This window comes from Melospiza melodia, chromosome 4 (assembly GCF_035770615.1).
Source record: "Melospiza melodia melodia isolate bMelMel2 chromosome 4, bMelMel2.pri, whole genome shotgun sequence".
Taxonomy (NCBI): domain Eukaryota; kingdom Metazoa; phylum Chordata; class Aves; order Passeriformes; family Passerellidae; genus Melospiza; species Melospiza melodia.
In genome coordinates this window covers 16,205,632-16,232,063 of record NC_086197.1, presented here as the reverse complement: position 1 = coordinate 16,232,063, position 26,432 = coordinate 16,205,632, and the positions used below count along the sequence as shown (strand labels likewise).

The 26,432-nt window shown below is 49.7% G+C and overlaps 1 protein-coding gene across 2 annotated transcripts in view; it reads right to left on the bottom strand.

Annotated features, from left to right (window-relative positions):
• The window catches only part of HIPK2 (homeodomain interacting protein kinase 2), a 131,776-nt gene extending 114,392 nt beyond the window's left edge, over positions 1 to 17,384 (bottom strand). For both annotated transcript variants that reach the window (XM_063154021.1, XM_063154022.1), the window contains exon 1: positions 17,166 to 17,384. In XM_063154021.1, the coding sequence (XP_063010091.1) occupies positions 17,166 to 17,184 (19 nt within the window). In that variant the 5' untranslated portion in view covers positions 17,185 to 17,384. The remainder of the gene's footprint in view (positions 1 to 17,165) is intronic.
• Between the last annotated feature and the right edge of the window lie 9,048 nt (positions 17,385 to 26,432).

Below are 26,432 nucleotides of genomic sequence, written 5' to 3'. Positions count from 1 at the left end.
CAATGCTACTTGCATTAGTTGTAATTTAATGAGTGTGAGAGAGAGAGAGAGAGAGAGAAAGAAAGTTTTGGCTCAAATCACAGAAATAATACTGCCTGCTGCTGCTTCCCACTGGGTCTTGTATTAACTCACACCACCTCCACCTCCTACTTCTCTACCTCCTCCCTTTTCACACCTATCCTCAGGTGCTAAAAGTCGTGTCATGAAACCCATCAGCATGGCAAGAGAGCATGCAGCAGCCTCCAAGCACATGCATTCCTTCTGGCTAAAAGGTGGGAGAGGACACAAACCTCTCCCTCTTCTCTGAGGCAGGCTGGGGTGGTTCCTACAGCAGCCAGTCTGTGTAGACAAGCCACCAACTCTCCTTTGGTTATTTTCTCCAAGCTAAAGAACCTCACCTCCTCCTCCAGTGCAGGTGAGAGACACCAAGCTGGCAGCTCTGGAAGCAGAGCATGAAGCACACACAGTATGATCCATGTTGGTGCAGAGCTCCCATCACACACCCCTGCCAGCACGGTCCTCCTGCCTTCCCAGAGGGAACCACAGCAGGGTAGGCCAGCCTCATCCTCACCTTGCAGGCTGTCTTAGCTGGATTGTTGCTCTTTTAAACAATTTTGAGATCTGGTAAGCAGCCAGTAACTGTGAACAAAACCTTTGCTATGGGGTAAGGCCTTCAGCAGTATAAATGTGCCATCAACCCCAGCAAAGCCAGCAATCACTGCCATGCTGCCTCCTCCTGAGCTCTTTGGTAGATCTGTACCTCCAGCTTCTTCAGGGCATAAATCAAGCCCCTTTTCTTCACTCCTGGACCTTGACACAAAAGGGACAGCCACAGCAGCAGGGGCATCTTGCAGGTCTCTGCCCTGGACTGGTGAGTGTCACCTCCCACTCCTGTGTCAACCTGTGACAGAGCCTGTACCCCTTTACATGACAGGGCATTTATCCATCTAATGACCCTGCACATAAGGTTCACACCTGAAACAAGACCCACCATGTGGGGTCTCCTGTGCTGGGCCAGAAGAAAGCTGAGAGGTCTGATCTGAGCAGCAGACTTACAAGTAAGTGACTGCACACATCACTACTACTCTTGTGGTGTATGCAGTCTCCTCAGGATTTCCCACTGACTGAGCCTAAATGACAACCATCCACGGATTCCTACCCAGTGGAGCATCCAGAATACTCCTTATCCCTTCTGTGCCAAATGTAATTTAAAAGCCCCCCTCCCACATTTTGCAGTGTTTTGAAAAAAAACAAATCCAAACAAAATTTACATGTTTCTGAAACACAGGCATAAGCAGAGGAAGGGAAAATGCCCTTAAGGATTGGAACCAAATGTGTTTGTGCAAATGAGACCCAGGATTTACAGTTACCTTCCAGCCTCCAGCAAGTGCTACAGTCTTAGCTTTGACTTAAAAACAATCTGTTTTCTTGTAGAGGTGAAAAACACCAGTGGTATTTTCTCTGGTGTACTGGCCAAAGTCCCACAACCGTGGCTGGGAAAGGAGGGTGGACACCGTGTCACAGGACACTCCCAGGGACAGGTCTGTCTGGGCACACAGATGCACATTTGTGCTTCCCAGCAATACAGCAGGCACGATGCTGGGGGCCACCACCTTTAGGAACTACACGGACACAGATTTGCCCCTTGCCAAAATCCCCCTCCAAGCCCTTGTGTAGCACTGCACACTCTGTGGCTTTCTTAAAACTCTGGCTGTGCTTTGAGCAGTGACTCTGAAATAAACGAAGGCATGCCTTGCGGAAGTGACCTTAAGTGAAAGCAACAATACTTGGCACAAATAAATAATCAAGAACCATAGCTGCAAATCAAAAAGGATGAAACAGTGAGTCGGCAGTGACTAACCTTGTGCTGGGCAGCTCACCCACCCCAGCAGCATGGGCAGCCACACATCCCCCCAAGGGGCACCAGATAGAAGGGGTCCCTTTGCACACAGCAAGTGTGGGGAGAAGGGGACACAAGCATGAGAGAGAAGAGGGGCTCCTGTGACAGAGGACCACCACAGTGTGGCTATGTGGCCTTTAGGAGCCTTCACAGGGGGGCTGTTACCTGCTACCAGCCTGCAAGAGAAGCAGTGACCAGGCTGGAGTGATGGCAAGCAGTTATCAGGGGCAGAACCATAGGGATGAACATACCTAGACAGAGGCAGACCTGCTGGACTGCCAGAACAGGCCTGTTACTGCACAGCTCCTTTGGGCACACCCTGCAAGCCACAGCAGTCAGAACTGCCAGCCATGGTTTATCACATTTACAGTTTACAACCCAACCAAATCCAACACTTCTGCTGGAACCAAGTTCAGCTGAAGGTTCCTGGCCCAGCTGGGAAGGCAGAGGCTGTCCTGCCCCTTGGTTCCCCTCCTGACAGGCTGCTGTGGCTCAGGAAGGGTGAAGCTCAGACACAGCATGCAGTGTCACACTTCAGCTCCCTCTAAGCCTTCAAATTAGGGCTTACAACGGGGCTTAAGTGCAGCCTGTCCCAACACAGGGCTGGATTTCACAGCTCTCATGTGCTGCTGGGTTGCCACTTCCCCCTGAAAAGGGGATGAGCGCCCTGCAGGCAGCCTGGCAGGCAGTCCATCCACCCAGACACCCTGAGCAGGGGATGGGGAGCACCTTGATCCCTGCAGTCCTTCCCACATCCCTGGAGGGTAAAACAGGAGGGCTGAGATCACCAGGACAGGCTTCTGCTCCCCTTGCCTCAGCTAGACAAATAACTCCCAATATCCATCTTTTCAGCGAGCATTTTGTGGTAACCACAGAATATTTTACTTCTGTGATCAAGCCTGTGCTCTTCTTCCTCCTCCACATCTCTGCTGGCACCCCACAGCTCACCTTGAGCCCCAGAGTGACCACAGGGTGATCACAACCCTTCCAGCCCATGGGTTGGGGTGCCTGACATGCAGCACTGAGCTCCCACATGAAGTCAGCACGTTCTCAATACAGGGCACAGCCATGAACACCTCAGGGGGCTGGTCACCTTCCAGCAAGGACACCTGAACATGACAGGGCTGGCTGGGGAGGGGGTGGCACAGGGGAAGAAGCTGCCAGGAACAGGAGAAAGGACACAAAACACACCAGGAAAGTAAGAGCCCCATCCCCTTCACGAGCCCTGCAATAACAAGAAGGCAAAAAGGACAGGAGAACCAACCACAACAAAACCCACATGAAAACCTGCAACTTGCTCCAGTGATGCCAGGTAACAACTGTGGCTAGGAAACAAGGAAACACACTTCCTAGCTCACCATCAGTGCTTCCACAAGCATCTGCTTTATTGTACATGAAAAGCACTGGGCATCCCCACCTGAAATCATGCCCTCTCCTGCCATTCACTCACATCCCATCTTATTTTTCCCTCACACTTTATTTTCTACAGGCAGCAGCTTTTTGGCAGGAGTCTCTGTGTCTGTTTGCAACAGGGCATGGCAAGGGAAAGCAGACATCTCCTCATAAAGCATCCTCTTCCTGAAACCCCTTCAACCCTTCCTGGCTGAGAGGAAATGCAAGGATTGGTAATGACTCAAGTGCTCCTCCGGGAAACAGCAGTGATTTTAGAGGAACATGAAATAACTTTTAAGCCAAGCCTGGTCCTGAAGAGGGGAACTCCACACTCTGTACCTTGAGCTCATGGCTGAGCATGCACAAAACCAGGATTCAGGTGCCCAGCAGCAGAGATACTGGAGAAGATACAACTCATTTATTGAGGTAGCCTCACCTACATTAGATACATTGTAAGTGGTACAGTAAACACACGTGAAGGGATACAGATTCCTCAGGGGATACTGTACTTGCATTCAGACACCAGTGACATCCCACCACTGGCTGAAGGCTCAGGATACAGAGATAAACTGAGATAACTGAGGATACAGACATAGACCTGAGACGATTTAGCACAGTTAAAGACATATTCAAGAATTGGTCCAGTTGGGCCACCAAAACCTGGCACTGGGAGAAGATACATAAAAGATGCAGCTCTTCTGCATCACGATAGAGATGAGCAGGTGGATGTGGATTATAGATCATCCTCCATCAGAATGTCTGGAATGATACTTTTCTCAAGCGTGGATTTCTAGTAACCCTTTTGTTCAGCCTGAAAAGTCACATTGCTTGAAAATAAAATCTCTTCCTGCCTTTTACAGGCAGAGTGGCAGTGTCCCCTCCTGAACACCCTGTGATTTACAGTGTTCCACACTCACACTGGAACACAAGCCCTTATGCAGAGACTGCAGACAGCACTCCTGCCAACACATGCTCTGCCACAGCATCGCTCCACATAAACACCCTGCATTCACCTTGTTTATATTTCCTCCGGCACAGGCTGTGACAGCTCACAAACACACACAAAGCCTAATTTATATTTATAATAAATCTCCCTTCTTCATTCACTGCAGCGGAAAAGAGCCCTGCTACAAATACAATTTGTTAGAAAACTGGCGTTACAGCGCTGAGGAGAATCAGGCCCATAGATAAAGGGGATGAAGCCACACCAAACACATGTATACACTCCTGGAGGTGCCCACACATATGGAAGGAGTCCCACATACACACAGACACTCTTCCACCTGTGCTCTCACACACAGTGCTCAAGAACAGCACCTGCTGTCCCTTCTGACTCGCACGTGCTCGCAGGCAGCACAGGCTTTTGCAAGGTTCACTTTCATTGCACAGGTGCTCTCAGCCTCAGATAAGCGACAGGAAAATGACACTGCAAGAGAGGTGCTGTCATCATCATCAATGGGATATGCTTGTGTCTGGGTCTCACATGTCCTTTCCAGGTGGTGCAGCTAATTTAAAATGGGGGTTGCAGGCTGTTTCTTATCTGCACTTGCTAAATACACTCACATATTCTGCTGTTGAAAGAATGAAGAGCAGGAGTTAGGTGGGGAAGGCAGGTTTCTGGTGGTGCCACTGATTGTGCTAGAAGAGATGAAAACTTTTTTTATTGTAGTCATGAAAAAATGTGATCCCCAGTTTCTTTGTAGACTTGGAGGATTTATGAGGTCTTTGGTTTCTCCATGCTATCCACAAACTGGCTGTAGCCAAGAGCTGTCTTTTGTTTTAATTTGGTTTCACAGAAAAGGCTGTGATCTCTCATCTCTCCACAAAGAACCTTGTTGCCACTTCCCTAACCTCCATCACCCTGAGGCCTGATTGTGGCAGTGAGCTGCCCACAGGACAATGTCAGCCTGTTCTGAAGCTGGGCCCAGTGTGCCATGTGGGTGCTTGCAGGGCAAACACACCCAACCAGCCCTCTGTGGTCTCTACTGGCTCCCAATAATCTTCCATTGAGGTGACTTAACTACTAATTCCTGCCAAGGTCTTGTGTGCTCTCATGCCTTCTGTACAGCTCTAACTTGCAGAGTTTGAGTGACTCAGGCAATTCATGTCATCTGCCACCTTTTCTTCATCCTGGCAACACTAAGCTCCACCAAAAACTTCACTCTGCACCACCAGCAAGCACACCAGCAGCCTGCCCAGCCACCAGAAAGTTCCTGTGCGCTGACACATTGGGAGCTGGAGCATCACCTCATCCCAGCACTGCTCTGCTGTTCACCCAGGGCTCATTGTGTGGAGAATTCCCATAATGGAGAGAGCACCACTGCACACTGCCCCAGCCAGCTGGATTGCCAAGGCAAGCTGCCACATCACCTGGCACTGCTGGGCTCAGATCCCTCCTCCCTGGGGCACCACGGGGCCTCAAGGTGGGATCAATTCTGTGTGTCAGTGCTAAGGAGCACAAGTGTGTCACCAGAGATTTTCCAGTTAGAGACAACTCTACTCCAGGTATTCTAAGGACTACTGATGGCTGTTTAACTCCCCAGAAATTCTGGCACAAGAGGAAGATTAAAGGTTGCACACACAGACAGAGCTATGAGGATATCAAAGACGGTTTTCTTGGATTTTTTTTCTCCAGCGTTTGAAGTCTAACATCTAAATAGGAAAGTAGCAATGATGGCTGGAAATTACCACTGTTTGGAGGTAAACCAGACACCTGCTGAAAATCCTTGCCAATCTATGTGGAATTTGTCAACACTAAATGCTGCCTAGGAGAAAATAAAACACCATGTATTTTAGCTGGACATTCTTCTCCTCCAGCCTATTGCTTTAAGCAAACAGCCTTCCTGCCATCGTACATATGGAGCAATGTGGGCACTCACCCTTCTGCAATCCTGCTGCTGTCAGCTCCTGACAGAGGGATAGCCCAAAGCCATGGAAGAACCACACAGATGGTCAAAAACCAGCCCACAACCCATCCTGGCACAGCTCTGCCACAAACACCACTGTGCAAAGCTAACCCTGGGACGAGGCTCAGGCCACTCTCTGGGCAGGCTGAAACAGTCTAGAAATCACAGTTCCCCTAATTTCCTTCTGGGTAGTTGTCCCTCTTCTCCCCATGGCACCTCTGGCTGATCTGAGCACCTGTCACATCCCTTTTCAAACACAGCTGTGTGTTCTCATGGCAATGCCATGTCACAGTTGTCCATTTTTTTGGAAAATCTGCAGCACAGAGATCCTTGACTTCGGATCCCAGCTGCTAGTGGCTATGAATAATTGGTAATTAAAGTAAAAGTGATGCCATACCAAGGAATTGTTGTGCCTCTAAGTTTTCTCCAGACTACTCTCAGGAGACACAGGAGAGCTACCAGAGGTAAAAAAAATAAATCTCAGCCTACTAGGTTTACACAGAGACCATCAAAAATATGCGTCTGTATTGTTCTGACCTCCAGATCTTTTTTCCTTCACATTTTCCTAACCTTTAAAAGGCATGTAAGATAAACAGAGAAGAAGCTAGGCAGACAACATCCTTGGAAGAGATGTAGGAATATAATCAAGCCCTCAGACACACGCACACAAACACCATAATTTATCTCTTCCTCCTCCTGTTTGATATTATCCTCTGTTCTAGTATCATAATCTGTTGCTATGGAAACAGCTATGATGTCACTACAAGAGGTTTATAGATGCCTTGAACAGGAAGGAAAGGTACAAGATGATGGGAGAGGAAAAAAAGCCACCTACAAACAGCTGCTGAGCAGGAGATGTTCCAGGAATGGTAAGTGTTAACAAGGAAAAGATAAATACATCGACGTGCTGGAGTTGTTGCAGACGAGCAGAATATACACCACACTTTAAAAATAAAGAATGCTTACAAATTTTGCCTAGAAGTAAAAATACTCTGGGCAAGCTAAAGGACCATCCTGAAAAAAAAAACAAACTTGTTTTGTTCAGCAAGTTTTCTGGGACTGGATATTCTCTGAGTATTGCTGCTAGTGTCCAAGCCTCCACCAAGCTTCTCCATCATCTGCTGTAACATTCCCTCCTGAAGTGTAACATCCCACCAATGCAGCCAATAGCTGGGGAGCTTGCTGGCTATTCCTCATCCTGTGTATGCCTCTACAACCTGTAACTAGAAAAAACCCTCATGTCCTCAAGCAAAAATAAACAGAACCATAAAATTCCTTAGGTTGAAAATGACCTCTAAGATCAGTGAGACCAAGAGTGAACCAAACACTGCCAAGTGCACAACTAACTGTGTCGCCTAGAACCACATCTTTACATCTTTTAAATACCTCCAGAGATTTTTAAATATCAGCACTTCCCTGGGCAGCCTGTTCCAGCGCTTGACAAACCCTTTCCATAAGGAAGTTTTTCATAACATCCAATCTATATTTTCCCTGGTACAACTTGAGGCCATTTCCTCTTGTCCTGTCACTTGTTACCTGTGACCCCCACCTCATTACAACCTCCTTTCAGGTGGTGGTAGAGAAAGATAAGGTCTCCCCTGAGCCTCCTTTTCTGCATGCTAAACAAACCCATCTCTCTCAGCTGCTCCTCCTAAGTCTTGCACACAAGATCCTTCAGCAACTTGGCTGCCCTTCCCTGGACACGCACCAGCACTTCAATGTCCTTCTGTTAGTGCTCCTGTGCCTTTAAGGTTTGTTTCTGGAGAACATCCAGCCTTCCCGGACTCCTTTGTCACTCAGGTCTGTCCCAAGGCACTCTTTCAATCTGTCTCCTAAACAGCCAGAGTCTGCCCCGTTGAGAAGTCCCTTCTGCTGAGCCCCCTGCTCACTTCTTGAGCACTGAAAACCAAGCACTGTACCCAAAGCAGCCTCCAAACACCCCATCACCTCAAGTCCTTCTCTGTTTGCATGACACAGGCGCAGCAGGGAGCCTTCCTCTGGCCTTGCTCACCCACCAGCTGTGTCAGGAAGTTATCTTCCACACACTCCAGGAACCTCCTGGACTGCTTCCTCTCTGCTGCTTCCTCTCTGTGCTGAAGCCACTGGATCACGTCCAGGAGCAAACAAACAACCTGACCCCTAACTATAAGCAAAAAAAGAGCTCTTCTTGCTCTCTTGACCCAAGAGAAGGACCACAACCTTAGAGACTCACTGGCAAACACACTGACACACCTGACATGCTATTGGAGAGAACAGTGTGCTGAGCCTCACATGCTTGAGATGTGCCATGCACACCCATGTGCAGGAGGATGCACATGTGGTTCTCACCCACGAGCTCAGGTGCTGATGACTGGGTCTCCATGCTTGTAACTTTTTCTGGCCACCCTGACTGATGGTGAGAGTAGAGCAGACATGATGACAGAGAGGGTGGGGCAGTCACATATGTCCTTAAATTTTCCCTCAGCTGAGGGAAAATTCAACATGAATTTTGGAGGAAGGAGGATGGCACATCAAATTTGTCCTACATAGACACGACTACATAGTCATGGGAAGAACAATGGCAGAGAAGGAGGAAACCACAAGGGTCTCAGATCAATGAGAACTGCTGGTGTTTCAGAAAATCTCTATCCCATCAGATGGTGAGCAGGATAAGAGATTTTAAGTGAATGCCACAGCATCAATTTTGCCTCTGGTGTCAGCTCCAGATGGGGAATCCCCAGACAGATTCTCTATTCTGCCTGTGAGCATTAGGGTACAGGTAGTGTCTCCTGTCCTCGCTCACCTTCTCTTCCAAAGATGTTAGAGACAACTCCAGGGGAAAAAAACTGGGAGAGACTGAAGTCTGAAGAGAGTGGGAGAGACTGAAGTCAGTAGGGGCAACTGCATAAACAGTCCAAGATGGGATCTTCAGCATTTCACTCAATTTTCTGTTCCTGCCAGCCTTGGCTGTGACAGCCTCAGCCCCTGAAGATCCCAGGGATCATCTTCCTCTATTCTGTTACAGTCACTTGCCTTCATCTTTGTTCCCCAAGTCTCTCTCCTCCTTTTCCTGACCTACTGACTTACTCCTTCTCAATCTTCAGCCCACCCTTTCCTTTCCCAGAGCAACCTCTGCACAAATGTTGTGGAAAACCCACACATTCTGATTTCTTCTCCTGAAAGTGTCCCAGCAATTTGTGTGATGCACCCTCCTGCATCTATATGAAATGCAAACCCTTTGGGGTGATAACTATCTACCCCTTCACATCAATGTCATGCCTAGTACAATAAGGTTCTGCATTTGCTTGGCACAGAAAATACAACTGTTATTAGGAACACTTTAAAAGCACCAAAATAGAGTAAAAGAACAGGTATGAAAACATTGCCAAGTGTTGTGTGTGTTTTCAAGTTTCTTTAATATTCCGTGGGCAAGGTTCTCTTTCTGGATTATATGAAAACATTTCTTCTCTTCTGTACTTTATATTTGGGACTGCAGAATTGACAACAAAGCTTAGATTGGTGAATAAACAGAGACTGTGCTTTTTAAATTGGCAGGTGACATCAAGCAGGATTGCAAAATCGGGGGAATTAGATAATCTGAAAACAATCACGACAAACTGAAGGGTACAGGATGACATTCAAATGGGACAGATCAAAAATCACACACTTAGGTAGGAAAGTCTACCTCCACACATACAAAAGAAAATGGTTCATGAGGCATCAGACTTCTTTGACAGGATCTGTGAGCCACAGCACACCACAAGCTGCACAGAGATGAACAATATTATAATGCAAAAGTTAAACCAAACAGGAGCACTGACTATAACAGTCATAAAGGAACACTTCTGCTCTCCTTGGCCAGCACAGCACCCAAATACAGCACTGTGCTCTAGCAGTGCCACTCAAGAGAGAGATGGACCAGCTGAAGGGAGCACAGAGAACCAGGAGAATGGTCAGAGCTGAAGGGGAAAAGATACAAGAGAAAGAACTGAAGAATGTGTTCAAAATATGATTTAGCCTAGGGAACACAAAGGAGGGACATGACAAAGATAAGAAATAGTTTTTCTACATCCACAGCTCAAAGGACAATGAATCAGAGCAAGCAAAGCAGAGAGGAGTTACAGAGGGGGTAAAATCCTTTAAGTGACAAAGCAAAGGGCAACAATGACAGCCTGGACATGCTGTGGACTGTCCATACATGGGGAATATGCTGGGCAAGCTTGTTAAAGAACATGCTGGACAGGCATTTGATATTCTGCTTTTAAAAAATCTTTCCTTTTCCCATTTCCTATGATTTAAATGATTTTGGTGAGAGGTAGGTTTCTTTGGCATTTCAGCATAGTCCAGAGCCCAACCAGTCAGCCTTTGGCACCAAGGGAGATGTTAGCCTGCAGGGTTCTGCCACTGGTAACACCATTGTTCCAGGTCTTGCTAGCACCTTTATGGATTGAAATCTCTAAAGAACAGAGAAGGCGGCTGCCCTTCATGGTTTCCCAAGTACGTCTGGCAAATACCAGTGCCTTGTGGGATGACCTTTCCCACTTTTCAGGGAAGGAGCTGGATGTGACTGCTGTTATTTTGTCCCTCCAGAGACAGACGTCAGCACAGGCCCTGGAAGGTGAGCAGGACAGAGAACAATGTGTAAATAGAGTGAGCTTCAGCTTCTCCAAATGTATGTCCCACTCAGTGGCGATGCTGAAGAAAACCAAGGGAGCAAACTATGGCATTCCTCACCCTGGATAAAACTCCCTCTTGCTCCAGAACACAACACAGAGAGGCTAAGGCTCATCACGTGCAGACCCTGCTTCCCCTTGTGTAGCTCCCTGGGTTTCACTGACACTGTTGCTGATCTGGATCAGAATCTAGCTCAGGAGCAGCTCAAGGGGTTCACTTCTTGAAGATGCTTCCTTTGGCTATTCTGCACATGTCCTGTGAGTAAGCAAAAGACTGTTCTTTGGCATCATTCAGTCAGTGACCTGATCAGACAGCCACTCTTCATACAGCATCTTGAACATATACAGCATTGTATAAATACACACTGTTACAGCTTATTGTTACTTCCATTCCATAAACAAATCCTAATGGCACAGATAGCTTTTTAATTTAGTCCTGACTGTGGATTTTCCCAGGTGTTCTGAGATGTGGAAATGCCTTTGCCGGCCTACAGAGACAGAGGCTGCTCCTCCACTCACGTGCGTGAGCAAGTCTGAGTAGAAGTGGTTTTGCCATCAAAATTACCCAATTCTGAAGGCTACCTGAATTCAGGAGTAGTCCCAAAATAAAGGCATTTGTGCTTTCCTGAGGATGGACCTCAGTTTGCTGATATGGCCAAATGAGGCAGTAATCAGGGGCACTCCATGCTGTAAATGAGGGGTAGCAGTAACATGCCTCTACTCTTCCTCTATGACAAACAAATTGCTAAATGCCATGTCTGGAGTGAAATTATCATCAGTGTTTATTTTCAAAATAAAAGGTGAATTCTGTACTGCTAGGAGAAATAGTTTCAAAAAAGAAGGCTTCCAGTTAATTACCTTGGTCCACATTAGGGTGCGTAAACAGCTCAAGAAACAACTTTTTCTCTAAACAATGTTTAATTCTCCCTTCTTGTTATTGACCAGCTATCCTTCCAAAAGTAAGAGAAAGACCTATAAATAATATTTCACATTCAGAGGGCAGAGATTTCCTAGTAAGGGTGAGGAAACAACCTCATTTTATAAATGGAGTGATTAGGCTATAGAGGCCATGAGTCAGAAAGGTACTCCAGCATGCGGCCAGCTTTAAAGGCATAAACAATCCTAATGAAGTCAGCAGCACTGCCTGTGAGCTTAAATTTAGGCACAGACCTGAAAATATCTTCTTAAATTGGGATCAGAGAGGAAAAGCGTAGAACCTTAAAAAAAAACCCAACAAGCCATTCTTAGCCTACCTGTTCAGTACAGCCACAGGGATGGGGACACCCTAACAGCTGTAAGCCAAACACTGAATGCCCTGGCAAACTCTTCTCAGGGGTCTTGCCCATGGGCAGCACCATCACAGTTGCCCTGAGTCCTGCAGCTAGAAGAAGCTGTCTCATCTGCCTCATACTGGTGTCTTAGTCTGGTGTGAGCAGAAGGTGACTGTCCTTCCCTGACCTCACCATCTGGCAGGACAGCTCTAACACCATCACCTGGAACCCACCTGGTGAGGTCCACAATCAGGAGAGGGATTTACTTCCCGGCCCAGGTCACCAATGCTGTCATGATTTGACTTCCCAACTGTCCTCCTGACCAAATATTCACATGTTTTTATGCACCACTGCTGTGATGTGGCCAAAATCAGGCCTTATTCATTTAGCCACCCAAGTCCATTACTTATCTCCAAATACACAGTCTAACTTCCCAGGGCTGAGCTTAAATTCAGAAGCCTCACAGGAGGTCTCTAGGCTGTTCCCCACCAGTAGAAGAACCGACACTGAACATCAAGCACAGGCAACTCTTATCCCCTTTGAATGGAACCAAATCCAGTGGTCTCACAGCACCACGCAAAGCTGGGCAGTAAATAACAATGCGGAAAACTAGTGATAGAAAAATGAAAATTATTTCACTTCCCAGGCCAGCTGAGGTGTCCAAATGAAGCAAAGTGAGTCTTCCCCACCTGTCACAGCCACGAAGAGGAATGCACTGCACAGAGTCCAAGGGCTGATGACTGTGGTAAGTGAGCTTGCCTCTTAGTCTGCTCACCCCAGCCCCTAGCACCAGCAATGCTCTTTCCCCTTCTGAAAATAAACCAGCATTTTTCACCCATTACACCACAAACTTGTTTAATTACTAGACACAGCAGCATGGTAAGAACAATAATTTTAACTGGAGGGGGCTTCCTGTTATCCTGGCTATAGCCATATCCTGAGCAAATAAAAACTCAGGCTTTTAGTCCCAGCACTGACACAGCTTTAGCTCTGGTTATTATTTCATAAACAGGAAGCGTCTCTGAGTTATCTCCCTGCATGAACTTTGGGGTAAAGACCTTTACTCCGCCTCACTGGGGCCACCTCCCTGATGAGCAAGTTTTGTGTGCTTTAGTGAGATTTAAGGATGCATTCGAAGCCCAGCAGGGCTGGCCTGTTTCTGGCATTAAATGGGATCTGATCCACAAGGAGGACAGGGTCAGATTTTCCGGCTTTCCCGGCCCCACGTGTGACAGGGATAGCGTGCAGGCAGGTCCCTGCCTGTGCTCAGCTCCAGCAGCCGCACCGGTGGCGAGGTGCAATTTACAAATATTACCCAGATTAATTCCATGAGCCACCCACATAGAAAACTACCGATGTGGCTGCTAAAAATACACCCTGAATTGCAACAAAGTTGTCAAGAATAAGAAAGGAGCTAAGTGAAGAGGAACGAAACCAAAACAGAGGTAATCACTGTTTAGAAAATAAAGGTTAATACATATAAATACCTCTCTTTACGCAATTGTGAAGGATGCCAGGTACCAGACGCCAAGGAAATCGCTGGAGACACCCATCCTAAGCAAAATCCACCCACAGCCTGTGCTGTCTGGCATACCCCCTCTTAAACTGGGGTCTCCCCTGGACCATAGAGCCTGGATCTGTTCTTTGCACAATAGGAAACATCACAAGGCGAGTGCAAAGGTGAGAATAAAACTGCCCAGAAGAGGGGCCACAGAACCAGATTCTTGCCTGGCTCAAGCCATTCAGCTCCTCTGTACCAAGCCACTCCTGATGAAGCCACATCTCTGGTGCTCAGAAAGGATGGCAGCCACCAGCTTGCCCCAAGTCTGGAGCAGAGGCCATGTAGGATTACACCTGATGAGGTTTGCTTTGAAACTCAACTCATTTCCTTGTACAGCTCACAAACGAAACTAAAAACCAGGTCAAACATTGCGCAGCAGTGTTACTTCTGTTTTGTTTCACTCGTTTTATTTTTATGTCCTTCATTTTGCTGCTAAGCTCTCCACCATCAGGAAAAAAAATGTAAAAAAATGAGGAAAAACCTAGGAGAGGAGAAGGTAAGAGCAAAACCTCCAAATTATTTAAAACAAATGGGAAAATTCTCCTGGCTCAGTGTGTGTGGGAGAGGATTTCACACCAGATAGTCACTTATTTATCATGCCTCGCCTATTAATATCAGGTGAGGCACCGTTCTGCTTCCCAGAAATGGTATTTAAGCCAGCTGCTCTGCACAAGCACACACCACCCTCACCTGCACGTCAAGAACGCTGGGTGACTTTCTGCCTGTGCTCTGTGTTACCACTCACTTCAATTTCTACTGGAACCACTTCATAAGGCCTTTGAGGTGTCACATTTCCTCCCAGGGTGCTTTTTCTGTCAAAGAGCCTATGTTCTGAAATCGGTACGGCGGGGATACGGTTTCACCTCCCCTCGCCTGCCTTGCGGTGCTGGCGGTGGGCGTGCATGTGTGCCACCCGAGAGCTGCGCCTGCCCTTCGCAGCGCCGATCCGAGCCCTCGGCTCCTATGCTCGGTTCCGGTGCTCTCCTCGGTGCCCTGACTCTACCTGATGCTCCAGAGGAGGGCTACAGGCCGAACTGCTTGTGCACACAAACGTGAGGCTCGCAAGGGAGGATGGCAGTCCTTGCCTCCCTCCAAGGAGGAAATTGCATCCTCTGCGATAAGTAAGTTTTTATCTATGCACTGCGATATTGCAGGGAATTCTAAGGACCTCTCATGGCAACTAGGAGGCGAAAAACAATCATTAACCCCTCCTCCACCTCCCTCGAAGCCATTCAGCAGTAATTTAACCCGCAAGCACACAGCAACACAACAGAGATAAAAAAATTTCTGTCAGCCTTTACGCTATCTCCGGCTCCTGCCATTCAGGATATTCACCTATTTTGAGGCTTAAGGCATGCTGCAGAGCCTGGCCGCAGACCGTTCCGTATCTGCTGCGGGAAATTTGTTTCTACGGGTCACTTTCAGGGCATTTTCCCCCATCTGCTCTCTTTTCCAGTCAGGCAGAAGCAGGGGCGCCGCTCAAGTTAGGATGCTCTAAGGAACCGCTAAACTTCCACCGCACGCTCCGGTGCAGCACCGCCGCCCCCTCCTCAGGAAGAAGCCGGCGCCCTGCTCGCCCCGGCGGTGGCCGAGGCCTCTTCTCCTCTCCTCTCCTCTTCCCTCCCCTCCCCTGCGCTGCCCTGCCCGGCTCCGGGGAGGCGGCCGTGCCGGCGCTCGCCCACTGCGGCGCGCCGGGAAGGAAGGGGAGCGCGGCCGGGCTGACCGCAGGCCCCGCGGCCGCTCCGCCCCGGCTGTGCGGACCCGCCGGGCGCCGCCGCTCTCCGAGGGGCCCCGCACCGCCCGCACGGCCCCGCACCGCCGCCGGATGCGGCCCGGCGAGGAGCGAACTTCAGAGCCATCGCCGCATGAGCCCCCCGGCCGGCGGCGCCCGCCCGGGAGGGGCTGGGGGGCTCCGGTGCGGTGCCGGCCGAGCCTCGCCGGCCCGGTCACACCGCGGGGGGGTCAGGCGCGGCCCCGGGGGCCGTCGGGCGGGGGCCGGGCAGGTACGCGCCGGGGCTGCGAGCTCCGCGCCGTCCCGGGTGCTGGCGGGCTCCCCCCTCCCGCGGCGGGGCCCCGCTGCCGGGGGCGGCCCGGGCGCGGGGCGGGGAGCGGAGGGGGGGCTGCCCCGCCGGGGCCGGGGCCGGGGCCGCTCGGCGGCGAGACGCGGCCGCCAGAGGGCGCCGCCGCGGGCTGGCCTCGACCGGCACCCCGGGCCCGCCGCGGCCCCTCCGCCGGCACCGGCCCCGGCACCGCCGCGGGCCCCGCTCCCCGCCGGCCCCGCGCACGGCGGCACCGAGCCCGGCCGCGGCCAGCGCGGGGAGAGCCGGCCGTGCTGTGTGCGCGAACGAAAATGCTCCTCTTTGTCTGCCCGCCTCCGGCGGGGTCCGGACTCGGAACAGCGGGTGAGCCCGGGGCTGCCCAGAAATAACCCGCCGGGCCACCGGTAACTTTACACCGCCCGCCGAGCGCCCTCCGCGCGGCCGCCGCAGCCCGGGCTCGATTTCCTCCTCAGATAAGTTTTACCGGCCTCGCCATGGGGAGCAAAGTGCCGTGTCCCCGTGGCGCCCCCCCCGCGCCCCTCCGCGCTCGGGTCTCCGCCGCCACGGAGCGAGCGGCCCCGGGCGGGATGGCGCGGCCGCCGGGGGATGTCCCTCCGCTTTATGTAACGCTGCCCGGGCAGCGCCGAGCCGGGAGGGGTGACGGGGAAGGGTAAATGCGTCGCGAGGGGATTTAAATTAACCTCGATACATCTCTGAATTTTTCTTTTTTAACAGACACCCTGTACTACACATCGATCTAGCGCACACAGACGTATACACACACACACATATATAAATTATATATATATATATATATATATATATATATATATATAATTATTGTGATTTTTCTACCCTGAAAGAAACTAAGTTGGGGTACTTGGGCTTCTCGCCGCAGCCCGGGCTGGACTGAAGCAGAAGCCAGGGGAGCTGACAGCAGGCTCCAGCAGCCCCGTACCCGTTCCCCGCCGCCGCTGCCCGCGGAGTCCCCGCGCCTCGGAGAGGAGCCACGGCGGGGGGAACTCCCGGGAAACCGGCGAGCGGAGAGGGGTAGCCGGTCCTGGGAATGCGAACTGCGGCGAGGGGCAGGCAGGCAGCAGGCACACACACACACACACAGAGACACACACACACACGGAGGCGCAAGGCGAGCTCCGTCCACCTCATTGTTCTGCTCGGCACCGGCACGGACTTCACCCACCGCCCCCCGCCGGGGACCGAGCGCCCGGGACCGCGGGGCCGGGCACCGGCAGAGCCGGGGGGCGACCCGCGCCTCGCCCCGCTCCCGCCGGGCGCCGGGGAGGGCGATGGTGCCCCCCGCCTCCCGCAACACCGGCCGGGGCCACGGCGAGCGGCGGGGACCCCCTGCTCCCCCCTCCCTCCCTCCGTCCCCCGCTGCGGCCGGGCCAGGGGTGCCGGCGGGGCGGGCCGGGCCGGGGCTTACCTTCGTACATGGGGGCCATCGGTGCAAGGACGCCTGTTATTCATGGCAACGCCGCCACGAACGACGCGAGATCGCAGCCCCCCAAACTCAACACACATCTGCCATCTTGAGCGGGTGTCTCTCGGCGGAGGCGAAGCTGCCGCCTGCCTTCTGCATCGCTGCCCACCTCAGCGCGGGGGGAGCCGGGCACATCCAGCCCCGCTGCCGGCCCTCCGACGCGGCCGGGGCGGGCGGGCGAGCGGGCGGGGGGCGGCGGCGCCGGGCCGGGCCGGGCCGGGCCGGGGCCGGGGCGAGGCGCGGGGCCGGGCAGGGGCGGCGGGCGGCGGGGCCCCCCCGGCTCGGGACGGCGGCGCTGGGGAGGGAGGGAGGGGAGGGAGGGAGAGAGGGAGGGAGGAAAGGAGAGAGGGAGGGAGGAAAGGAGAGGGAGGGAGGGAAGGAGGGGGGCTGGCGCCGTGCCCCCGCTCTCAGCGCGGCATGGCTGCGTGTACCGGGGCTCCTGCAAAAGTTGCGCTGGGGGTGAGAGGAAGGGAGAGAGAGACGGAGGGAGAGAGAGGGAGACGGAGACCGAGACGGAGAGGAGGAAAAAAAAAGGAGGAAAAAAAAAAAAAAAAAAGCAGCGAAGGGAGTTTGCAAATAATCAAGCGCCGATGGCACCGATCGCGGCTTCCCAGAAGGAGCGGGAGCGAGCGAGAGAAACCCTCTGCTGAGATTATGTGGGATCTTGTTTAACAACACATTTCAATCAGGAGAAAAAAGGAACAGTCAACAGAAGTTGGTGAAACACTTCTGTCTTCCCCCCCTCCTCTTTATAGAAAAGAGAGGAAAGGAAAAAAATAAAAAGGCAGCTGATTGAAGCTTTGCAACTCGCTGGCTGTGGGGATCATATAATTTGTGCTCATGCTTTACAATAGTGTGGAAAATTCCTACCTCTCCCCCTCTCCCCAAATAAATCTTCTGTTCCCTCAAGGCATTTCACAATCTGGTTCACTGACAAAAGTTCCAATTTATCTTTTTTTTTTTTCGTTTAGCTTACTTACAGTGTAAATATTTAGCGGATGCATTTAAAATAAACATACGTTGTTGCTTTTAGGAGTCAGGTTGTGTTTTTGTTTTGTTTTGTTTTGTTTTTAATAGGAACCACATCAAAGAAGTGTTTACTAACTGAGATTGACAGCCTATTCTTCCCCTCCCTCTCTTCCCTCCCCCCCCCCCCCCAACCCCCCCGTTTTTTTTAATTTTAAATCATCCTTCTCTCCGGTTGAGCTCTTGCTGTAGGAGCACCAGCCCGACGAGCATCATTTTTTGTCGGTGCACAGAGGAAAGCTGTAGGTGCAGGCACAGGAACCCCCTTTGCCTGGCAGGAGCTTTACAAAGGAAGGTCAGCCACCAGGTACCCATTGCGCAGGCAAAGGAAGCTGAGACTCATGCAAAGCCTCTGGCAAAGGTGGAAACAAAACCTCGGGCTGTGATCCTGCATTAGCAGCCGTCTGGATCTGCCTGCCTGGAGCTCCTTGCAGATGAGCAGTCTGGGACTGGACCGGTGAAGATGTAACTCCCTTTGTGCCTGCTGATCCCCCCAAACGCTGCCTCTCGCTGCTGCTGGTGCCTCCCAGAGCTCTCCCACCGCAGCACTTGGTCGCAGCAGGGCTCAACACCTGGCTACTCCCACTGATGCCTCGAGGACGAGGCGAGAGGTAACTTTTACTGGGGGATTTCAGTGCGAGCCAGGCGCTCCAGCCAGCCTGGCCCTTGTCTCGGGGTGCTGCGGGTGCTAGGCTGGCACACAAAAGCAGTCAGGGCACATCCATGCTGCCCGGCCGATGGAGCAGGATGCCCATGGCTTTGCTGCCGAGGATGTGAGCCCCAGGCTCCTCTGGGCCATCTTTGTTTGCAAGGCATCTTCAGCGTTTTGCATGATTTTTCTCCTTCCCCTGAAAAATGCCTGGAACTACAGGAGAGCTGTCTCACGCCCCATTAGCATCCTGTTTGCAACATGAAGCTGAGGATACATTTTAAATGTGTCAGGGAGTGCCACGCAGGGCTGGTGGAGGTGATTGAGGGCTCCAAAGCGGGTTGGGATGGCACTGGAGGAGTACGTACAGCAGAGGGAGCAAAACCTGCTCCCGGCTCATCCCTGCTTCGTTTTGAGAGTGATCCCGAGATTAACCATCACTAAATCTTGGAGAGAAATGGACCTGCCTTCAGCTGGACCACTGGGGAAGTCCAGGCCAGAGATGGAGGGCAAGCGAGCAGATGACAGCAGGAACAGCATTTGAACTTGTTTCCTGTCCTTCTTTTATTTAGCTATGGCAACCCTCAGGGTTCAGCTCTAGGCATGAAAGTCTCATATTTTACTAAAACATGTTTCTGGTCATTGTAATTCTGCACTGCTGCCTTCTTTATGATGGAGAACCTTATCTGCTTTCCAAGGCTGCTGATGCTTCTGATCCCAGCCTGCCTTCCTGCAGGGGGAGACACAAGAGGAGATGTGGAAAAGTGTTGGAGAAGTCTTGGAGAAGAACAGAGGAGAAAACTAGAGGAGTGGGCTGCTACAGGAACCAGTTTTACTTCTTGGCATTGCATTCTGCTGCAGCGTGGCTCCAGGTCACCACATCAGCCTCACTCTCCTCAGCTGCAGAACGGGGGAAGATGTCCCAGTCTTTGCTGTGTGAGACTGCACTGAGAGTTCCTTCTTCCTTTCTTTCACCCTGGGCCATCCCATAGCCTGCGGGGTTTGTGCTAACTCCACATCCATCAAAGCTGGCATGACACAGGAGCTTCAAATATAAACCAAACCCACTCCTTGCCAGAAGGAAAGGAGGAAGAGGTCGTCAGAGATGTCTGCAGGACTCACCATGTGTGGCCTGGGCATGAAGTGGTGCCCCTGGCCCTCTGGCTGGTGGGTGGAGCACAAATGGGGACACAGGAGCATCCAAACCTGTGTGTGACATACTTAGGCAAATGCTAAAGCTGTTGGCTTCAAAGCACAGGTTAATCTGCTTGTCTCAGGGAAAAGGTGCTGAACTTGATGGACTGCTTGGCTGGTCCAGGACAGCAATTCCTGAATGTCTCTCAGGTTCAATATCACCTGGGACATTACAGACTCTCATCCACTTACAATTTGTCCAAAGATAGGAAAATTAATGGGTATGTTTTCACCAACAAGGACTGTTCTGATCTTACATGTTTTTAAATGTTGTTACCAAATGAGGCCACATTTGGTAAATAAAACCCAGCTCAAACAGGTCCTGACCTCAGCCCCAGACTGGCTATGAAAACATGGTGCATAGACAATGCTGGTGATTTCTGGGCATGTAGAGGGAGCAGGGATTTGCCCAGCCAGGCACAGCCTTCCTCCCCAGCTCACACAGGGGCCTCCTCCTGACTGACTCTTTTGTAGAGGACTTGGGTTGTGTGATTGGAGCTAAGGGGGTACAACCTCTCTCTCTACTTCCCCACTGCTGTGAACAGATGGGGATGCACTCTGGACATGGCCCAGCTCTGAGCCCACAACTTTCTTTCCATTCTCCCCAAAACTGAGCATCCATGCGAGGATGTTACAGCCTTTGCCATCTGGGTCCCTGAGCCAAGGCCAGAGCTGTGGTGTGAACATGGCTGTGATGTGAACATGCCTGTGGTGTGCACATACCTGTCAGGAGCAGTCAGCAGCAGCAGAGCTGCAGCAGCCCTGGGGCAAGGCCATTCTGCTGGAGACATCATGGTCCACTCTCTTCCTGCCTGGGACTGCAGGGGTGTCACTGAAATTTTGAGTCCTGAGAGACTTTCCTACCTCAACAGACGACCTCTTCCCTTTGTCCCCTTCACTTTGTGGGAGGATGGCAAGCCAGCACAGGAGAATCACCTTTTAATGCCTCGTCTTCTGCAGGTTTTGTCATTTCTCCACTTTCATATTTGGCTCTCCCATGAACACAGCCCTAGTCTGGGTGCAGGTGCATGGCATGCTCAGCTGTGTCATGGAGCACCATGTGCTACCAAGGCAGCAGCATGGCCAGCTGTGTCTGACCTGGCTGCCAGGTGGTGGTGGCAGGCACTAAGCCAAGGATGCCCTTTTTACAGCACTCAAAGGATCTCCATTTCTGCTCCAAATCTTGGTGGTCTTGGCATGTAACTCCTCCAGAAAGGCACCTGGTGTTTCACTGCTGTGTCTCAGGGGCCTGCTGGTAACAACCTGAGCCTTAATTGCAGTGGGAGCAGCAGGAGTCACTGTTTCTTGCTGGAATTGGAGAGAGTTTGGGCTTCTTTTTATTTTTCCCTCAGAAATTATTACAGATTTTGAAATACAAGTTTAAGAAGAAGGGTAGATGAGTTTTAAAACATTAAAATTTTGGTCATCATTCCCATTTTAGGGGGGTTGTGTGAGTGGAAGCAAGATGCCCTTTGGTCTCTCAGAGCCAGAAATGCTATGGTGGTATCACCTCCTCTTCTTTGGTGCCTCTGCCAGACCCTGCCTGTGGGGCCTTGCCAGAGGTGCCTGCTGCTGAGATGCAGTTTATTCCTCTTTTCTCCAAAGTCTATGGCTCCCACCTCCCTTGGTTCAGTGTCCATCCACTGCACTTATTTCTTTGGAGAGATTGAGCCTAAACCTGTACTAATAAAAGACTATATGATACATTAAAAAACGTCAACAACAAAAACATAAGCCAAAAAAAAAAAAAAAAACCAAAAAAGCAGAAGAGAAAGGCTGGAAGCACACAGGGTGAGCATGTCCCCTTCAGTGACAATCTTTCATACCTGTTCACCTTCATGGTGCTTCATTTTGGTGGAGCTGAAATGCAGCAAGTTATTAACAGGGATCAGGCCCCAAATCTTTCACATTAAGCAAAGCAAAATTTATTTTTTTTTTAAACACTAGGGGAAGGTTTCCCGGTGAAATACACATACTTGTTTTCGTTTTAAATGTAAATCAGTGAGGGAATGGACAGTTTAATTAAAAGCAAAATTATTAGGTAAGTGCTGAGGGAATCTACATTATTTGCTGGGTACACTCACATATTTTTACTGGTGAGTCAATTGCAATTTTTAATTTCTTTCCACCTAGTAAGACTAACTCAGAGAGCAGCCACTGTGATGTGGAATATTTGGAGAAGGATTTTTCCATGGATAGCAGGAATGTTCTGTGTGCAAGCTGTGGATGCCCAGGCAGCCTGCTATGTTATGCCCATTACATCTCTGCTAATCACAGAATATTCTGAGTTGGAAGGGACCCACAAGGATCATCATTAGCAGACACTTGCTATAGGCTGCCTCTTGGCATTACCTGGAGAAAATCCTGTCCCTTGTGACGGGGATTTTGGGCTGCTGCTAGTGACTGAGGCCATGTCACCTATCCCTCCACATGAAAGCCTTTTTGCCAGGCAGGTGTTTTGTGGAATCCTCCCTGCCCCTTCCCTCCAGCCCTTATGTCTCTCTTTCACACAGCAAATGATCCAGATGGACTTCCAAGCACACCAGAAAAAGCCAGCAACTGGGCTGGGATATGACTGCTTATTTTGTAAAGTTCTGAGGGAAGGCCCTTATCTTTGAACACATAAGGAAAATATGCTGCATACTGGAGTAGGGCTGGGGACCCATGGCTCTGTCATAGCTGAAGTTCAAAATAAACCCACAAAAACCTACAGCACAAGTATCCCATGCACCAGCAAGTGGAGGTTTATAAGGACTCAGATATTTTCACTCTGTCTGAGCATCAGTGGCTTCCTCGGTGCAGCTCATGTGATGTAAATGCCCCTTTCAGGGGGTAACAAATGGATCCAGGGTGCAGGCTTGTTGCAGACATCTTTTCATGAAAAATCCTTTCCTTAGGATTTTTCCTCCTGACAAGCTGAGAGGCCTCAGGAACAAAATGTGAACATTGGTTATCTGCTGCTGTGGAATGCAACAGGTGCATCTGTGATTGGTCTCATGTGGTTGTTTCTAATTAATGGCCAATCACAGTCCAGCTGGCTCAGACTCTTTGTCCAAGCCACAAACTTTTGTTATCATTCCTTTCTATTTTTGCTAGCCTTCTGATGAAACCTTTTCTTCTATTCTTTTAGTATAGTTTTAATGTAATATATATCATAAAATAATAAATCAAGCCTTCTGAAACATGGAGTCAGATCCTCATCTCTCCCCTCATCCAAGAACCCCTGTGAACACGGTCACACAGGCTTACAGTGGGATGGGACTCAATTCCCACTGTGAAACCAGATGATGCTGATAAAGCCTCAGTGCCTTCAACAGATGCACCCTGATGGAGACAGGAGTGTGGCAGAGAGAAGCAGGACAGATGCTGTAAAACGCTCTGGGTCCCATGGACGGAGGGAAGGTGCAGTGCAAGCACACAGCCTGATCAGGGCTCCAGGGAAGGAGAGATCTGGGTCACCTCAGCCCAGCCTAACACCACATCTGATCACACTGCTCAGCTTGCTTCCCCAGCAGGAGCACTGCTGAAATAAATGCCCTAAAAATGACATGGCCTCTCCGTTTGAGGAGTTAAACACAATTTCCCATCGTCGAGCTTTTGCATTTGGCTCAGGTATTGTTGCAGGATCTTGGATCCCTTTCTTCTTATTATTAATAAAAGAAACTTTGAAATATATTTTAAAGAAAAGTGCTTATCAGATAATGAAATTCTAGCTGTGGTTGTCTTTCAAACAACCAGGGCCATGATTTAATTGGAAGTAATTATAGACTTTTCTGAAGTATAATTTTTAGGGTATTTTTTCCCCTGACATTTGCAGTGTGGAAATTAAAAATAAAACGATGTCAGAATCACAAGATTTCAATCTTTCTTCAAACAATAATGTGGGCTAGTGTCAGAGGTTTGTCCTTGGCTGGAAGAGAGAAAAACTCACAGAAGAAAATCCTTCTGGTGAAAATCACCAATAGCACCTACTGGTGCATTTGCTGTGCTGAGAAATTCCTGAGAGATTCCTGCTTCCCAGAGCTCACTGGAAACCCTCCTGCCTACCTCTGCTGCAGTGGGAGAGGGCACATCAGTACCTAGCTCCTGAGAGCACTGCATTTGTGATGCAGGCTTTGTTAATTATTCCATCTGTAAAGCTGTATTGAAAGGTACACTTAGAGCAAGGAAAAAAATTTCCCATTCTACACAACAAAAAATTAAATGTACTCCTCGTGTCCTGCTGAAAACAAAGTTATTTCCATACTTCTTTTTCCTTCAGTTTTTTTTTTTTTTCAAATTTTTAAACAGGAAATTTTTCAGATTATCTCTTTCTACATTTTACCCTGTTTTCCCTTTGAAATTCCTCATCCTCCTTTGGTGAAACCATCAGTGCATCCCCTAAACTTTGGCTCACGCTTTCTGTCTTACTGAAAGTGCCATTTCCAAGGGAGGGACAGTCTCTGCCAGCATCAATTTAACCTGTTTAATGGCCAGTGGCATCAGCAGGGCCCCATGGGCAGAGCCTGAGCTCCTGCCAGCCTGTGGGGCTCTGCTGGTACTGGAGATGCTGTGATGCCCCCAGACACATATGCAGCCATCCAATGGACAGTTTGGCTCAGCCTCTTAGAACACATTCTCCAGACTTCAAATCATTTCTGTAGGGATGTGGATGCACACGTGGTGAATCATCTTGCACCCCAAATTCTCTGCTTCTGGATCCGAAATTTTGTAACTAATGCCCATTTAAAATCCATTCCCAAACTCCAGTCAAAGGGAAAGGAAGGGGTTATTTCAGATTAAAAGGGCAACACAAATAAAAAGTTCCATACAAGGCTGTGATTCACTCTATAAAATGCTGCAGAGGATTGTTTGAGGGATGCCCCTTTCTGCAAAGTGTGTTGACTTTTTGATGAGGCATTAGGTGAGGTTCCCTATCATTACAGGCTCTATGGAGTTATTAACAGGATGATTTACAAGCCAAATTCCCACTTGGCAATGCCTGCCTGGCCCACTCATGTACCCCACCTCACTGCTCTGCTTTATTTATTCCACTTCACTCTCCACCTTAAAAATCCTATTGTGTGGGCTTTCCGGTGAAGAACAGCTATATTTCATCTCAGACATGGCTTCAGCAACAAGGGAAGGGATTTCTCTCTACTCTTCAGCCTCTGAAAAAGCCTTTTCAGAGAGATATTTTATTATATAGGAAAAAACTTATACAGACTGAGGTAAAAGTTTTGGTCAGGCCTTATAAAACAAACACAGTGACCTTAAAGTAATAGAACTTTCTGTGGCAATTTGCCAGAGCTGATCCTCTGTGCTATACTTCAGGGAGAAGAAGGGATGTGCTGACAGAAACCTCGTGGCTTCCAACCTGTGCGATGTGCGGAGCCTCAAGGGATTTTCTGGAAAGCAGCTGCTTTTCCAAAGTCAAACATTTTTATCCCCCTTCCCAAAATGGCCATCAGACCAGCAGTGTTTCAAAGACAAGCACACGTGTCTACTTCCAGAAAATATTTGAAATTGCAGGCAAAGTTTCCAAGACAGCAGAGATGGAGATTTTCTTTGCTTTAAATTTCTGAGTGTCTTCCAGCAGTCCTTCCCCTATCCTTGCACCCCTCCCTTGCTCACCTGGAGGTCTGAGCCCATGACCTGACACTGATCTATCTGGGGACTCTGTGGGCCAAGGAGTGCATTTGGTACAGGCAGTGCCAGCCACAACACAGCCCTGAGCTTGGCAGGATCCTTCTGGCCCGGGGTGGAAAACTCTTCTAGCATTTGCACTTAAATGTGCAGTGGATATTATCCCTTTTTCCAGTCCAGATCTCTATGAGAGCCAAACCTGGCCATGCTGTCCAACCACTGTTAATGCTGTACCAAAAGCCAAGCTATTGGTGAAAGTTTGACACAAAAGCATTGTGCCTTGCTGGTTAGTCACAACCTGTGACTATCACAGCTTTAAAAATTGTGATCATGAGGTCTTGTCTTGCGACCCTCATGCCCACCCTCTTCCACAGAGAGAGAGACAGAGGAATAAATATTTACTACTTCTCAAAATAACACCCAGCCACACTCACCCTTACTGCTGCAATGTAGTTCATCTAATTGAAATAAGAACATAAGTAAATTGTTTGTCAAGGCAGTTTATTAGGAAGAGATTGCTGTGTCAGGAGCTCCCTCACCGCGAGAGATGCTGTGTTGTCTCTCTTAATATTTAATGTCATTTTAATAATATTTCCCAGTTAGGGGTGCAGGCTGATGCTATAGATTAAAGCCTGCCAAAGTGGGGAGGAATAAAAGCTTGAGGTCAGCTTCATTCCATTGACTTTTCCACCTGGAGGCTGGGCAAAGAGCAATGC